This window comes from Gorilla gorilla, chromosome 13 (genome assembly GCF_029281585.2).
Source record: "Gorilla gorilla gorilla isolate KB3781 chromosome 13, NHGRI_mGorGor1-v2.1_pri, whole genome shotgun sequence".
NCBI lineage: Eukaryota > Metazoa > Chordata > Mammalia > Primates > Hominidae > Gorilla > Gorilla gorilla.
The window spans coordinates 83,136,655-83,154,688 of record NC_073237.2 but is presented as its reverse complement, the minus strand read 5'-3'; the positions used below and the strand labels follow the sequence as shown (position 1 = coordinate 83,154,688).

Here is an 18,034-nt window from a genome sequence, read left to right as displayed (position 1 = left end):
GCAGGACCAATAGCATCTCGAAAAGCCGGGAAAGGGGGCCGAGCAAAGGGCGAAAGAGAGTGGAGAAAGGAGAAAGCGGGCAGGCTCGGAGCGCGCGGGGCCGGGGCTCGGCGAGCCGGAGGAGCGTTGCTAATGTTTTTGTTTGTTTGCTTTTCCATGCATGCATAATGAGGGGGCACCGCGGCACCACGCGGGGGCTCCCGGCCCACTTTTGTATTTAAAGCCTCGCTGCTAACGAGTCTGCAGCCGGGCTCAGCGGATCCGCTCCCAGGGCTCTTGGTCACCCGAGAAGCTGCCGCCGAGTGAAGCCAGGGAGCCGCTCTCCGGCAGCGCCGACTTTCTTGTTCTCCCCGCGCCTCCCGGAAAGAGCTCCCCGGAGCTCTGCGGAGGCCGGAGTTGCCGCGGGTGGAGGGGGAGGGGACGCGGGGCGGCCGGGCCGCGGAAAGGCGGGCAGCGCGCGGACGCCGGGCCAGGAAGCGGCGCGATGCGAGAGACCGCGGCGGCGGTGGCGGCGGCGCGGCACTGAGCCCAGGAGGAAGGAGCAGCCGCGGCCGCAGCGCGAGCAGCCGGCACGGGGACAGCCGGCCGCACAACGGATCTGCAGGCGCGGAGCAAAATGCACCCGCCGCGCCGCGCGGTCCTGCAGCCCCGCCACGGCCCCGCGGCCCGCACCCCCCCGGGGCGACAGTGAGCCTCTCCCGCCACCACCGGGGGCCGAGCGGAGGGCTCTCGGGTGGGAGAGCGGGACCAGATCTCGGCAGCTGTTCCTTTCCAGGAAGCCACCGCAGCCAGAGCGAAAGGGGACCTTCTGCCACCAGCGGGGCATCAGCCAGCGGCGCGCATGGATTTATGAAGACACTCATGCAAGAAGTGGGCAGGACTTGGACAAACTTTTCCACCGGCTCCGCGTCCGCCGCTCCCCGCGCCTCGTCTCCTTTACCCTCTTCTCCCGGCGGCCGCCGCTGCCCGCGATGGTGGCCGCGCTGCTGGGCGGCGGCGGCGAGGCCCGCGGGGGGACAGTGCCGGGCGCCTGGCTGTGCCTGATGGCGCTGGTGCAGCTGCTGGGCTCGGCGCCGCGGGGATCGGGGCTGGCGCACGGCCGCCGCCTCATCTGCTGGCAGGCGCTGCTGCAGTGCCAGGGGGAGCCGGAGTGCAGCTACGCCTACAACCAGTACGCCGAGGCGTGCGCGCCGGTGCTGGCGCAGCACGGCGGGGGTGACGCGCCCGGGGCCGCCGCCGCCGCTTTCCCGGCCTCGGCCGCCTCCTTCTCGTCGCGCTGGCGCTGCCCGAGTCACTGCATCTCGGCCCTCATTCAGCTCAACCACACGCGCCGCGGGCCCGCCCTGGAGGACTGTGACTGCGCGCAGGACGAGAACTGCAAGTCCACCAAGCGCGCCATTGAGCCGTGCCTGCCCCGGACGAGCGGCGGCGGCGCGGGCGGCCCCGGCGCGGGCGGGGTCATGGGCTGCACCGAGGCCCGGCGGCGCTGCGACCGCGACAGCCGCTGCAACCTGGCGCTGAGCCGCTACCTGACCTACTGCGGCAAGGTCTTCAACGGGCTGCGCTGCACGGACGAATGCCGCACCGTCATTGAGGACATGCTGGCTATGCCCAAGGCGGCGCTGCTCAACGACTGCGTGTGCGACGGCCTCGAGCGGCCCATCTGCGAGTCGGTCAAGGAGAACATGGCCCGCCTGTGCTTCGGCGCCGAGCTGGGCAACGGCCCCGGCAGCAGTGGCTCGGACGGGGGCCTGGACGACTACTACGATGAGGACTACGATGACGAGCAGCGCACCGGGGGCGCGGGTGGTGAGCAGCCGCTGGACGACGACGACGGCGTCCCGCACCCACCGCGCCCGGGCAGCGGCGCTGCTGCATCGGGCGGCCGGGGGGACCTGCCCTATGGGCCTGGGCGCAGGAGCAGCGGCGGCGGCGGCCGCTTGGCGCCCCGGGGCGCCTGGACCCCATTCGCCTCCATCTTGCTGCTGCTGCTTGGGCCGCTCTTTTAGCCCTCGCGCCCCCCGCCGTTGGCTGCGGGAGAGCCCGCGTCCCACTCCCGTGCTCGCCTCGCCCCCGCGCCGGGCACCTGTGGCTTGGGACAGATAGAGGGGATGGTTGGGGATACTTCCCAAAACTTTTTCCAAGTCAACTTGGTGTAGCCGGTTCCCCGGCCACGACTCTGGGCACTTCCCCTGAAGCTCCTCTCCGGAGCTTGACTTCTTGGACCTCCTCCCCCGCCCCAATTCCAAGCTCCAGAAACTCCCAACTCGTCTGCCGTCCAGAAACCTAGCTGCAGTGTTCAGGACGTCCGGGAGGAAGCAAGCATGTGGGGGACAGAACAGTAGTCCTGGACTCGAAAGGGAAGGTGCTGACCAGTGGGGCCTTAGCAATTTGAAGGGTTGGGAAGGAGGAATTATATTTGCAAAGGGGCTGTCTATTAGCATATTTCCTTTGAGGGGGGAAAAAAAGTGCCAGTATCGACTTTTACAGATTGTGGCCAGTGAGGATATTATAATCCTATGTAAACAGAAAAGTCCCACTTACCGATTCATTCTTTCACTGTTTGTATCTGCGCCCAGAATTCTCAGTGACGTGGGGGTGAGGGTGGGTGGCGATTGCCTTAGAGGGAACCCCTAAATTGGTTTTGGATAAGTTTGAGCCCTTGACCTTAATTTCATTGCTACCACTCTGATCTCTTAGCACATTTCTTAGGATTAAGGGTCCCAAAATGCTGATCTAAGGGGTTGCCATGGTGTTGAACAATGCAACTTTTTATTTAAAAAAGCTCTGCACTGCCATGTATGAAAGTCTCATTATGATGTTTGTTTTTTTGTCATTTTTGTTCTTTACATCAAGAAATTTTATGTTTAAATATGCGGAGAATGTATATTGCCTCTGCTCCTATCAGGGTTGCTAAACCCTGGTACATCGTATATAAAATGTATTAAAACTGGGGTTTGTTACCAGTTGCTGTACTTTGTATATAGAATTTTTATAAATTGTATGCTTCAGAAATAATTTATTTTAAAAAGAAATTAAAAGTTTTAAACTCACATCCATATTACACCTTTCCCCCCTGAAATGTATAGAATCCATTTGTCACCAGGAATCAAAACCCACAGTCCATTGTGAAGTGTGCTATATTTAGAACAGTCTTAAAATGTACAGTGTATTTTATAGAATTGAAGTTAACATTCTTATTTTCAAGAGAATTTATGGACGTTGTAGAAATGTACAAATGCATTTCCAAACTGCCTTAAACGTTGTATTTTTATAGACATGTTTTTTAAAAATCCTAAGTTTTTAAATAACTATGGATTTGTGTATTTTTTTGGTTATTTGTTTTATTAAAACATGTACATCAGTAAAGAGTTTTAAACAATGAATATGGTGTAGTTACTTTCCAGAGTTACACTGTGGTTAACCCAATAATGGGTGAGGAGAGGGGTTGAGGGGGCACTGAGAATCTATCAACCATCAACTGAAATGAAAATACAGTACAAGACAAGAAATGCAGGGTATTATTTCTGCCTTTAATTTAATGAACAATTAGACCTCTGTAAATGAGGCAGCCAAAAATATGTAATTGACTGGCTTCTATTGGTGTTTGCATTTGTGGAGAGAATTCACAAAATAGTGTCTCCTGTACATAATTTGAGGATAACTCAGACATGTTGCCCCCCCTCCCCCTTTTCCCCTGAGACCTCCCCTCTTTGTATCCCCCTTCCCATCACCCCTTACCCCCAAGAGTATCCTTTCTGGCCACTAGCCATTCTCAATCAAACATGCCAATAACATCTGTTACCAATAGGTTTTAGGAAGCTTGCAAGCTCAATACTTCAAAGTCATTTTCACACTTTTGGTGAAAAAGTACAAAATTTTGTTGCAAAACATTCAGACCAGCAAAAGTAAACACACAGGGGAAAGGAACAATCACCAGAACTTGTAATATTGTTGTGAGGAGTTGTTTAGCAGTGGCTGAAGGCTGGGTTCCTGCCAGAGCTACTGATCTACACTCAAACGCCCTTAGATAAATAATTACACTCTTAAGCTGTGTCGAGTGCTGATACACTTGACCTTGTAAATAGAAATGTTTGCAGTAGGAATAAACTCCGGCATTGGAAAATCTTTTAAACATTAACACAAAAGAGAGCGCTCTGTCCTCTGGGGATTTGAGCCTGAACCTCGCCAAGCTAGGCACTTGCAAGGGGGAAAAAAAGTTTATTTATCTTCTATTCCTGGTGTTTATTTAAAGCTTTTCATTTTAAACGCGGTGATTGGAAGGCAAGTCGGGAGTTTAAAAGTCACCACAAATAAACTTTGTCTGAGGGGTCGACAGATTAGCAAGATCTGGTGTCTCTTTATTTGATATTAACATGTGCTGAAAAAACATAACCAGATTTCTCTGCTGCCTAAAGTAATTAACGAAGCTATGCCCCCATTCTGACTTCCTCATACCCACTCCCACCCCCCTACTTTCAAGGTTTCTTGTGCTTCTAACTCGCTGTTTTCCCAGCTTTTATGGAAGTATTCAAGACACTTCTTGGTGCACCTAAAACCACGATTTCTATATGTATAGTATTAGAAAGTCTAAGATAGCTGTAGTGTCAGACTTAAGCCCAGGAGAGTGGTGTGTGGTTGGAATCTCCAGTCACCTGAATGGTTGAGTAAACATATTGTTAAAACAAAGCTGAGAGTGTTGTTTCTTTGGGAAGCGAACAAAGAGTATTCCCAGAGACTTGTAAGTGAAATCAGCTTTCTTTACAAAACGACAAGTTAGCAGTGCTCCTGCGTTTGTCCTTAAATATATTTAAATCATCTCCATCTCATGTTATTTTAACACATTCTTGACTAAAAGTTAAGTCTTTGTCCCAGTAAAAGGCCCAGTTTTCCCCAGTAAGAAGTAAAAGGCATTAGCACTAGAAAAGGCCTGATAATTAACTGCTACAATAAACTCACAACTTGATTTTACAGGGTCCTGTCAAAAGCATCTGCCTGGAATAAATCAACACAACTCGCTCTTGGGGAGAGAGGACACGAGGCTTTATGCTTTCTTCCTTAAAGAAAGTGAACATTGATTGGTGGTCCATTTTAATTTAAACAATTATACACTGGAGCCCAGGAGTCCTCTGGTACCCCACAGACCTAGCGGAGGTTGTTGAGATGTTAGAACCCTTCGGCTAGTGGTTATGAGATTGCATATTGCCATCTGCTTCTAAGCAGAAAGGATTTTTACAGATGTTGACATCTGTAATATCTCACGCTCTCTGGGGAGCCTTTTGGAATTTTGGACATTTGGCCATCTCAAATGTCCCATGGAGAATGGCTGGAAGTCCCATTAATGAAAGAAAAGGTATCTCTGGCTTTTCCTGGGGATTCTCAAAAAGCATCACCCTTCTAACAGAACTCTGCCAGGGTGAGAGGAACTCCTTCTAGATTTCATGTAAAATCATGAGTCCTCACGGCCTTTCCCATTTCCCCAGTTAGCAGGTTTGAATTCTCAGTGACAGTTTATTTGTCTTTGGAGGCACTTCAGTGACAAATGTTTAAGGGAGTGTGGGACAATGGTCGAGAACAAGGAGGCAGTTCATTGAACTGACAGTGACCATACAGTAAATAGAAGGAGGTTCAGGCTTCACTGCTCACCCGAGCACACAGCAACGCTTTTGTATATATTCACAATGGACATAACATAAGGTCTCTGTTTATTTTAAACAATATATAGCGATGTACGTGAGCAATACACGTATGTAAAGTGGAAACATGTCTGTAGGGAAATAAGTTCTTCTACTAAGTAGCAGGACTTCTCTGTACTTGGACACCAACGCTTCAAATGTCTAGAAGGATGGACATAGCTCCTGGCCCTGACTGCCACAAATTTAAGGGACCATCAGGCCCTAACACATCTAGGGTGCACCGCCATTCTCCAGATGGGGTCCCTGTGAGTGAAGACAGAATCTTTCCATCTCTCTGCCTTGAAGAGTCAGGAGAACCCTCATGGGAGTGAGCTTTCTCTGTTCCTTGCCGCCATCTGTATTCACACCCTCACCCCATCCCAACAATGTTACAGAGCATCAAATAAAAATAGATCCCCAAAATACAATGAGGACTTTCAGAGACCTCAAACATTGTATTAAAATTTTGTCTACTTTTAAACTTTGGCTTTGCATTGTTAGCTTGTTGAGTTCATTGTGGAGGCTCTCTAACAAAATAACCTCATGTATCTCTTTTCAACCCATAAAAAGAAAAGCCTGCGTTATTTGTGTTTTGACCTCTTACACCAAGGGACATCAGAACTCTCGCCAATTGACCCTGTTTCCCCCAGCTACTCAAAGCAAGGTTGTGGGAGGGCATCAGGTTGCAAATGCCTTGTGGCCAATGTAGTTAAGGAAGGTTGAGTTTCCAGTGGGTCTCGCTGCCTTGTGAGTGAAGTAAAGTTGGACTTTACTGTAGTCTATTTGAGAGATTGCCTCTGGAAGACAGTGGAAAAGGTTCACCCTTGACTATCTGAATGACATAAGTCATGTGCTATTAGCATAAATACCTTCCTTCTAAGCATCAATTTAATCAATTTCTTAAATAACGGAATGATCTACTACAAAATAGTGGACTGTATACACTATATTTTGGCACAAAGATGGTCATTCTCCCACTAGTAACCAGGGGCTCTAAATAAATGATTTCAACAATGTTTTATTAAAGGACGACAAGAGCCCTCGAGCTGCATTAATCGGGGAGAAGTCGAGTGGCACTTTTGTTATGGAAATGTTAAGCACATAATAGCACGGCCAAACAATGTGCAGCCACTTCATTCTTTCAGCCATGCTGACACCTCTTAAAGAGGAACTGCAGGGAAGGATGTGGGAAAGATTTGCTTTCCGAGGAAGCTTTCAGCTAATATTTTGGAGGGCTACCTTCAAACCCTGTGTAATATGCATGCAAGGGAATCCAGAAGGGCTGCTGAGATGCAGAAGGTGTTTTCTCCACTTATTTCAGGAGCATGGGTTCCATAATAAAATCAAATGTCTATGTTTTTGATACGGCATTCACCAAAACAATATTTTACTGATTTTGTTGTTCTAAGAGTTCAATTTTATAAAGTTGATCAAAGACAGCTACTCTCAATGGTGCTGGTATATACTATAGTTATCTATAGCATGTTCTCCTTAAGCAAACAGATAGCATCTACACAATGTTGTCAAGGACATCTTCAATCTGTAATAAAAAATAAAATGCTATTATAGACAACTTTCTGTTCTCTTGTTATCAGTATGTGTCCTTACACATTTATCTTTTATTTAAATTTTAGAAGTGCTATAGGATATTTACGGGTTCTTGGATACCAGAATGGGGTTAATACCACAACTAAATCTGATTGTATATTTTATCCCTGATTAGATGTTACTAAGCATCAAAATGAGGAACAATTTCAGTGAGATTTGAGGTCTTTGTCATAGACATTTCTTTTAGAAAAATGCCAGCCTTTGGGTTTTAATCCATGTCACTTCTTACCTGCCAGTTAGTTTCACTGATGTGGAGCATCCTTCTGTAACAAACATTGAAGTGAGTTTTGCAAAGACTAAAACTTATGTCCATAATCCTGAACAGGTGCTGGGGGGTATAAAAAGAGTTCCAGAGGCATTTCCTGAGGGTGTGCTATGTGTGGGTGTATCCATATGAATATGATACAGTCATGTCCATTGACAAGCTGACACTCAGAATAAGGAGATAGGCACACATAGAAACTTATTATATGACATGGCAAGCATAGAAGAGGATCACAGCACAATGCTGGGTTTAAGGAAAGCTTCTTGGAGAAGGTGACATTGAAGGTAAATCTAAAGACAGGCATGGAAGGTAGCCAAGAGAAAGGTGGGGAAGGCCATTGGATTAGAGGTAATAAAAGAGAAAACTTCAGTTGCATTAAATGTAAGAGTTTAATTAAGCAAAGAACGCTTTGCAAATTGGTCAGCCTCCTGAGCCACAGTAGATTGGGGTACTCCAGCGCAGCCACGTGCTGGAAGAAGATTTATAGACAGAAAAAGGACGGTGACATACAGAAAATGGAAGTGAGGGACAGAAACAGCTGGATTGGTTACAGCTCAGTGTTTGCCTTATTTACACATGGTTCAAACAGTTGGCTACACTGGATTGGCCAAAACTTGGTGATTGGCACAAGAGTAGGCTGCGGTCTCTTCACATCTCCACTTGTTATGGTACAGGGAAACCTTTAGGCTGAACTTAAAATATGTAAGGAGACAGCATTAGGCTAAACTTGATTTAACAGGGAGAACAGCGTGACCAAAGGCATACAGGGATGAATCAGCATGGTGCTGTGCATGAGACCACCTGTTCCCACCAAAGTAGAAAGTAGCAGCGGCCTGAAAGAATTGTTCATGCCAAGTCATTGAAGCCTTGAAGGACATGCTAGGCATAGACTTTACCCTACACAATAAGAAAGATTGGGAATCCTTGGGTGTTCCCAGCTGAAAGCTCGAAAGTTCACTTTTTTGCACAGAGCATATGTTAGCTGTAAGGGAAAAAGACCAGAGATGAGAGAACAGTTCAGAGGCTACTGCAGGGTCCAGTGAACAAAGGCCAGGGTTGGAACTCAAGGAGTGTCAGTGAAGGGGAGGAAGAAGTCAGGTTCAAGACACCACAATTGGTCAAATATGGGGCATTCAGGGAGGGAAGAGGCCAAAATGACTGCTGGGTTTCTGGCTCAGGTAACCAGTGGATGATGTCACCTTTGATCCTAGAGGAAGAAAGGTGGGAGAGCAAGTGATGTGTGAGGACATACAGGATGCCCTGTTGGTGGTGCACTGCAGGAAACCAGCTACAGGCCTAAAGTTCAGGCAGAAGTCAGCCTTGCGTAGTGGTCATTGTGAAAACTGAGGGAGAAAGATGTGCAGTGGGAAGACGAAGGGGTGCCCAGAGAGTACTCCTAGCAGGGATGAAAGAAAGTCAGAGGTGTCTGAGGAAAGCAGGAACAAGGAATAATAATAACATTTCTGGGCACTTACACCTAAATATTAAAATGCTTAAGGGACCAATACTATAAGCAAAGCTTAGAAAGCAAGATGAATTCACTGAATTTCTAAGAAAACGTAACTGATCAAAATATTATTCATTTTAACAATAATAGTAATCATAATTGTAATTACAACTAATTCCAGGAAAATTAAAATGACCAAGTTACACCATTATATTCAAATAATAATAATAATCAATGATTGTTCACATTATTAAGTGATTATTACTTACCATGACAATGCCGAGCACATAACATGTATCACATTATTTCATCATTACTACATCTTTGTGAATAATAATTGTTATTTTTATTGTTATTTTTGTTATCACAACCACTGTAAAAATGAGGGAGCAGATGCTTAAATGACTTGACCATAGTCATTCAGTGGGAAAGTTGGTGAATATAAAATCCAGGTCTCTTTGCATCAAGAGGTTGTGATTATAACTTTAATACCTTACTGATTCTCAAAATGTAAAAAGCCCAGAGAACCCAAGAACATTTGAAATATTGGGCAAAATTCAAATAACTTTTTCTTTTCTTTCTTTCTTTCTTTTTTTTTTTTTTTTGAGACAAGGTCTCACTCTGTCACCCAACCTGGAGTGCAGTGGTGTAATCATGACTTACTGCAGCCTCAGCCTCCCATGCTCAAGCAATCCTCTCACCTCAGCCTCCTGAGTAGATAAAAATATAGATGTGCACCACCACGCCCAACTAAATTGTTTAAATTTTTTGTGGAGATGGAGTCTCACTATGTTGCCCAGGCTGGTCTTGAACTCCTGGGCTCAAACAACCCTCTGGCCTTGGCCTCCCAAATTGTGGGGATCACAGTCATAAGCCACCACATCTGGCTCCAGTGACTTTTTCTAATCATCTGTCTATGAGAGGAAATGTGTCTTAATGTTAGCAGTCAATGATGTAATTGTGAGTCGTTATTATTTTCTTCCTTACAGATTTAAATGTTCTCTAACTTTCATCAATGAATATATATTATCCTGCTTTCACAATGAAAATGTTTTTAAAATATTATTCAGAACCATGAAGAAGAAACAACAGAATGTGGATTCAGTCCCTGTGGGTGCTAACCTGCCCCTGACAACCATTACCTATACTTCAGAGGAACGGGCCCTCTTTTTCCTTTATTCGCTTAGTAGACTTTGGATTCATGAAGAAGAAGTTTGTATTCATAAAATAACACAAACTCTGAAACTGTTCTAGATGAAAAATATATGATGTATGAAAATAAATCATAACACAAAAGTGTTAGAGTGAGAAGACTTGATAAATTGTTTACTCATTCATTCAATCAAAATTTATTGAGCACCACTTACTATGGGCTAAGCACCATGCTGGGCTCTAGGGATACTACAGTGAACCAAAGAGTAAACTTTCCTGCTATCTATGAGTGTGGGTCAACGCTAGAAACCTGCTTTTTGGAACCCCCCTCTCTTGTCTTCTCTAACAAGCCCATTCTTCCTCTACTAAAGAATGATTACACCTTTCTTTTTTTTTTTCTCTACATCTGTTCATTAACCATTTTGTTTATCTTCTCTTTCTCAAAATATGTTTGTGCCTTACAGATATTTGTGGGAAAATATTAGCTCTCATATTAATCTTCTGGGTTTTTAAAAATGTGTTTTATGAGTGGAAGACTTCTGTCCTATAATATTTCAGTATATTTAAAAAGTGTATGAAAGTACAGCTGTCTTATTTTAGGGAAGTTCTGATAGAAGGGCTAAGCCAAAAATTGTTATGGCACTTTCAGGGGCTAAATTATGCCCTGATTCTTGACATGTACTAAAATGAAAACATACTGTTATATTCTAGAAGGACAAGTTATTTATAGTAACTGAATTAATCATAACATTTCACATTGCATATTATTTTAAAAATAATTATGAGTAAGTTCTAGAAACACATAGACTCATATTTCGTGTAAATTGCCAAAGGGGGTTCTTGCTCACTGTCTCCTGATTTTTCTCTATTTCACAAAATCCAGCCTATTGAAACCAATAGTATTTTAAGGCAAAACAAGAGGAAAAAAAACTGCCAATATTTAGGTTACTGCCAGGAAATTCATGATTTTATTATCTGGCCTCTGCAGCATAATAGACCACCCCAAAACTTAATAGCTTAAAGTTTTTAGTCATTCCTTTGATCTCAATTTTGGATCTCCTTTGTTGGATCAATAATTTGGGCTGGGCTCAGCAAAGTAATAATCTTGACCTTTTCTTGGCTAATTTGGCTGTAGTTAGCTGCTAGGTCAGGGGAGGGAGGGTTGGTTCCTGGTGGCCTCATTCACATGTCTGGCAATTGGCTGGGTTGACAGTTACAACTGGACTACATGTCTCACATCTAGCAAGGTAACCCAAGTTTCTTATCGTGACAGCTAGAGTCCAAAAACAGCAAGAGAGGGGAAGCCCCCGTTTGCAAGAACTTTTTTTTTTTTTTGAGATGGAGTCTCGCCCTATCGCCAGGCTGGAGTGCAGTGGCACGATCTCAGGTTACTGCAACCTCTGCCTCCCGGGTTCAAGAGATTCTTCTTCCTCAGCCTCCCAAGTAGTTGGGTCTACAGGCGCACGCTACCACACCTGGCTAATTTTTGTATTTTTAGTACAGACGGGGTTTCACCCTATTGGCCAGGCTGGTCTCAAACTCCAGACCTTGTGATCTGCCCGCCTCAGCCTCCCAAAGTGCTGGGATTACAGGGGGGAGCCACCACAACCGGCCTGCAAGAACTTTTTAAGCTTCTGCTAGCAGCACATGTGCGAGCATCTATATGAAATTCACATGACCAAGCCCAGCTTCAAGGGGTTGAAAAATAGACTCGACCTCTCTGTGGGAAGACAGGCAGCAGCCTTTGCATAGAGGTGAGCATTTGGGGATGTTAAGAATTATGACAGCCATTCTATAAACGATCTTCTACAACAATGGATCATTTTCCCTGGGTTCTGTTCCCACATCTTTTGTTGGCATGATAGGAAGAAAGAGCAGTAAGAAAGCAGTTCATTGTTTTGGTTTTCAGAATTTATAGAACTTTAGAGCCAAAAAGCCAGAAAAGACCTGAAATACTGATCTACTATTTCATTCACTAAACACTTGCATTGATTTGGTTTCTAGTAGGACCTGCTTCTACATCAAAACATTTCACATAATCCTGCATTGTTTGCCTTCCAGGTGAGTTTTAGAATCAGCTTGTGAAGTTTATTTTAAAAAGCTTTTGTTGAGATTTTGATTGGAATTGGATGGGATTTACAGATCAATATGGAGACAATTGGCAGCTTGATAATAGTGAATCTTTCCATCTTTCCAGTTAGATAAATATTATGGTTATCTATAAACAGGTCTTGCTGAAGGTTTTGTATCTTTTTAAAATTCAGGTCTTGTTTATTTCTTCTTAGATTTATTCCTAGGTATTTTGTAGTTTCTGCTAGATGATGATGATGATTATTATTATTACACTATTTTATTATTACAATGAGTACGGGCTCGGTGTGGTGGCTCACGCCTATAATCCCAGCACTTTGGGTCTACTAAAAATACAAAAAAAATTAGCTGGGTGTGGTGGTGGGCGCCTGTAATCTCAGCTCCTTGGGAGGCTGAGGCAGGAGAATTGCTTGAACCAGGGAGACGGAGGGTGCAGTGAGCCGAGATAGTCCCATTGCACTCCAGCCTTGGCAACAAGACCAAAACTCCATCTCAAAAAAAAAAAAGAAAAAAAAAATTGAGTACATAGGAAATTATTGGTTTTTATATATTGATGTTGTGTCTAAATACTTGGCTGAACTCTTATGAGGTCTAACTATTGGCAGTAGACTCTCTTTGATTTCCTAGACATAAATATAATAATGTTTTCTATCTAGGAAATGGTAAACTTTAAAAGTTTAATTATAAGGTAGACTCTGAAACCATATCAATAAACATTTCATAATCTGTTACATTAAATTCTATTATTCTATCTTGCACTTTTAATGGATCATTCATTCATGCATCATTTTGTAACATCATGCCTCAATCTTTTGAAAGATATTTGTCACTGAATTATGAAGATTTTCCAAGTGTTGACACATTTAATCTCATAATAGTAAATAAATCACATTTGTTAATATCCCCACTGATTCCATCATATAATTCTCTGTTGAAAAATGTCAATCTTACAGTATAGGATAAAAGTTTTTTCTGAAGTTCTAATTTTTACATGAATATCACATTTTTACTATTGACAACAAATTCTGTTATTTTCCTTAAATTGTGTTTGTTTTTGATAAATATTTGTCAAATATCCAAGTCTGAAAAACTTAATTTCCCTTACAGTTACGTTTTTGCAGTCTCTTCACATAAAAATGGTGTTCCATGAAAAAAAAAGTGGCTAATTCTATTTGTAACTCAACCACAAGCTTTTTTCTTAAGAAAAACATTTTATTCATACTTCCCATTTAATCATCAGAATGTTAAAAAGATGTATACTCAAGGGTTGAGATCAGATAAAATTGTTACTACTTTATTGAGGTTATTCTTAGGTGAAAGAGTCAATATTTTGTGCAAATACACAGCAGGGAAGAATACTGGTACAGTGTGGTGCAATTGCCTTTGTGCTAATTCACAATGAGTTTTACCCACAATTGTTTTTGCTCCATCAGTGCAAATAGATGTCAACAGTGCAAAAGGAAAATTGAGCTTTGGGATTATTTGACCCCATGGCCTCCCTGAAAGAAGCTTAGGAATCCTCCAGAAATGTATACACTACACTTTAAAAATGGCTGATATATTTTTACTTTTTAATATATATAATATTTATGTCACATAATTACTTTTCATGTCTTATTGTTGTAGCTAGGATTTCCACTTAAATAGGAGGGTATGATAATGGCTATTCTTGCATGCTGACTTCAGGGATGGCATTTGTAATGTTTTTTATTATGATGCTGGGTATCGGTTTCTAGTTTATGCTTTATCAAGTTAAAGAATTTTCTTTTCAGTTTATTTTTTGTTTATTGGTCTATTGTGAAATTCTATTCTTTTTGTTTCTTTTTTTTTCTTCTTCTTTTTGAGGCATGGTCTTGCTGTGCCCTGCAGGCTGGAATGCAGTGACTCAATCACAGCTTACTGCAGCTTCCATCTCCCAGGCTCAAGTGATCCTCCTGCCTCAGTCTCCTGAGTAGCTAGAACCTCAGGCACGTGCTGCCATGCCTGGCCAATTTTTTTTATTTTTAGTTGAGATGAAGTCTCATTATGTTGGCCAGGTTGGTCTCAAACTTCAAGCTATCCTCCCACCTCGGCCTCCCAAAATGCTAGGATTACAGGTGTGAGCCACTGCACCTAGCCCTATTCTTGAGCTATTGTTGGTGATCTATATTTTCATATAGATAAAATAAAATCACTTTATCTAGGTTTCCAATATATTAATATTACATTGTGGAAAATATTCTCTTTCAGTTTTTAACATTTTCTGATCCTGTGTTTATATCTTCCTTCTTTTTTAAGCTTCTATGTGCCTTCTTTCTTTGGAAGTTTTGCTTGTATTATTGGTCTTTTCTTTTCTTTTTTTTGAGACAGAGTCTCGCTGTGAGGCCCGGGCTGGAGTGCAGTGGCACAATCTTGGCTCACTGCAACCTCCGCCTCCTGGGTTCAAGCGATTCTCTTGCCCCAGACTCCTGAGTAGCTGGGATTACAGGTGCTCACCACCATTACCAACCAATTTTTTTGTAATTTTAGTAGAGACGGGGTTTCATCATATTGGCCAGGCTGGTCTCGAACTCCTGGCTGCAAATGATCTGCCCACTTTGGCCTCCCAAAGGGCTGGGATTACAGGCATGAGCCACCGTGTCCGGCCTATTGGTCCTTTCAAATAGCAAGTTTTTAGTTTCATCTTTCAAATGTATTCTATGATTGGTTTTTTCTTATCTTAATAATTTCTGCTGTACCATTCTTGATTGCATTTTTCTACTTTATGTTTCTGTTATTTTCCTGGGTTCCTCAGCTAAATGTTTAGCTTATTTATTTTCATTTTTTCATGTGCTCTAACAAGTTCATTTCTAAATGTTACTTTTCCTTTGTGCAACTTTTGGGTTACAGGTTTTGATGTGCTATTTCCTTATTATAATTTATTTGCAAAGAGTACGTACTTCCTATTTGGATTGTCTCTTTAGCCTCAGAATTATCTGTGTTATAATTTTGTAGGTATTATTTTCTCATTTTACAGCATTTTTGATTAACGAACACAGCCTAATAACTTCTGCTGTATGCAACTTCATGCTATTTAATGTATAGCTGTTAATATGATAAAATGTTAAATTTATATTAGGTGCATTAAAAAGAAATGTGTAATCTCTGATTTTGTCTGAGTTCTTCTTTACAACAGTGTATCAATTTACTTATCTTAATTCTCTGTATTTCTTTTTCTGTTATTTTCTTTAGGAGATATGTTAATATTTCCTGTCACACTATGGATCCATCAGTTTTTCCTCTTATTTCTGTCAGATTTTATGTATATATTTTGAAGGTATAGTGTTAAATGCATTTAGGTACACGACTTTTATCTTTATGGAAGAATATATTTTTTAACAATATGAACCTCAATTTTGCCCTTTTAATAATGTTTGCCTTTAATTTTATTTTGTGTAAGAATGTCGCATCAGGGCTGGGCATGGTGGCTCATGCCAGTAATCCCAGCACTTTGGGAGGCCAAGGTGGGCAGATCACCTGAGTTGGAGACCAGCCTGGCCAACATGATGAAACCCCCTCTCTACTAAAAATACAAAAATTAGCCTGGCATGGTGGTGTGTGCCTGTAATCCCAGCTACTAGGGAGGTTGAGACAGAAGAATTGTTTGAACCCAGGAGGCGGAGGTTGCAGTGAGCCAAGATCGTGCCACTGCACTCCAGCCTGGGTGACAGAGCAAGACTCCTTCTCAAAAACAAAAACAAAAACAAACAAACAAAAAAAATTGCACCTGCTTTTATTTTGTTAACTGTTTTTTGAAGAAACTTCACTTTGCTTTTTCTTTGTAGAGAGTAACACGCACACATTAAAAATTTTAAAGTTAATGTTTAAATTAAACATTAACTGCAGTTAATGAAAAATAAGACACTAAAAGCCACCCATAATGATAACACCTATAGATAATCTAAGTACATTTACATGTAACCTTTTGAGCTTTTCTATATATTTAAATTAAAATTAAAAAGTACATTCTACTTTATAAGTTGTGTCATCATACTCACAATCCCTCTAATACCACTTTAGGGAGTGGTAGCTTTTTAAATATCTTCCTCTTTGTATTAGTCCATTTTCATGCTGCTGATAAAGACATACCCAAGACTGGGCAATTTAAAAAAGAAAGGTTTAATTGACTTACAGTTCCATGTGGCTGGGGAAGCCTCACAATCATGGCAGAAGGTAAAAGGCATGTCTCACATAGCAGCAGTCAAGAGAAGAGAGAGCTTGTGCAGGGAAACTCCCATGTTTAAAACCATCAGATCTTGTGAGACTTATTCACTATCATGAGAACAATACGGGAAACACCCATCCCCATGATTCAATCATCGCCCGCTGGGTGCCTCCCACAACATGTGGGAATTATGGGAGTACACGATGAGATTTGGGTGGAGACACAGAGCCAAACCATAATCGCTTGTCAATCCATTTATCTTCTTGTAATTTAGGTCTTGTAATGAGCACATAGTTGGGTAGTATGAATTTTGTTTGATTGATTGGTACCATTTTTTTTAAATCCAATGGAGATTTTTATTTCTTCATAGCAATTCAAAAACTATTTATATTTACTGGTTACTGGTTTGTTTTGATACGTTCTCACCATTTTACTTTATGTTTTAAATTTGCCATGCTTTCATGGTTTTTTTTTTCTCAAAAATCTCCCATTGATAGCCTTTGTTGGACTGACTATGTATGCTTGTTGCTGTTTTATTAATTTTTAAATTTAATTTTTGTGGGTACATAGTAGGTGTATACATTTATAGGGCACATGAGTTTTTTTTTTTTTGAGACAGAGCAGAGTCTCGCTGTAGGCATGCAATACATAATAATCACATCATGGAAAATTTATCCCTTGTGTTACAAACAATCCAATTATACTCTTTTAGTTATTTTTAAATGTACAGTGAAATTATTATTGGCTATAGTCATCCTGTTGTGCTATCAGATACTCGATCTTATTCATTTTTTTCTAACTTTTTTTATACGTATTAACCATCCCCTTCTCCCCTGGTCCCCTCCCACTACCCTTCTCTCTTTCTGATAACCATCCTTCTACTCTATATCTTCAAGAGTTCAATTATTTTGATTTTTAGATCCCACAAATAAATGAGAACATATAATATTTGCCTTTCTGTGCCTGGATTATTTCACTTACCATAATGACCTCCAGTTTCATCCATGTTATTGTAAATTACTGGATATCATTCTTTTTTATGGCTGAATGGTACTCCATTGTGTATATGCACCACATTCTCTTTACCCATGTAATCCTAGCACGTTCATGATGGACACTTAGGTTGCTTCCAAATCTTAACTATTGTGAACAGTGCTGCAACAAACATGGGAGTGCAGATATCTCTTCAATATACTGATTTCCTTTATTTTGGGTATATATCATTCAGTAGGATTTCTAGATCAAATGGTAGCTCTATTTTTAGTTTTTTGAGGGACCTCTGAACTGTTCTCCATAGTGGTTGTACTAATTTACATACCCGCCAACAGTGTATGAGGGTTCCATTTTCTCCACATCCTCACCAGCATTTGTTATGGCCTTTCTTTTGCATATAAGCCAGTTTAACTGGGGTGGGATGATATCTCATTATAGTTTTGATTTGCATTTCTTTGATGATCAAGCATGTTGAGTATCTTTTCATATGCCTGTTTGCCATTTGTATATCTTCTTTTGAGAAAGGTCTATTTAAATCTTTTGCCCATTTTTTTGATTATTAGGTTTTTTCCTATAGAGTTGTTTGAGTTCCTTAAAACTTCTGGTTATTAATCCCTTGT

The 18,034-nt window shown here is 42.1% G+C and overlaps 1 protein-coding gene across 1 annotated transcript; it reads left to right on the top strand.

The window, feature by feature from the left end:
- The first annotated feature begins 41 nt into the window (after nucleotides 1-41).
- On the top strand, nucleotides 42-3,386 carry GAS1 (growth arrest specific 1). The gene has a single exon (XM_004048209.5). It carries the CDS (start codon nucleotides 972-974, stop codon nucleotides 2,007-2,009), a length of 1,038 nt encoding a protein of 345 aa, XP_004048257.3. The 5' UTR covers nucleotides 42-971; the 3' UTR covers nucleotides 2,010-3,386.
- The last annotated feature ends 14,648 nt before the right edge of the window (nucleotides 3,387-18,034 follow it).

What these genes read in the sequence shown, in the direction of transcription:
- GAS1 (XM_004048209.5), top strand. Translation starts at nt 972, where the DNA reads ATGGTGGCCGCGCTGCTGGGCGGCGGCGGCGAGGCCCGCGGGGGGACA.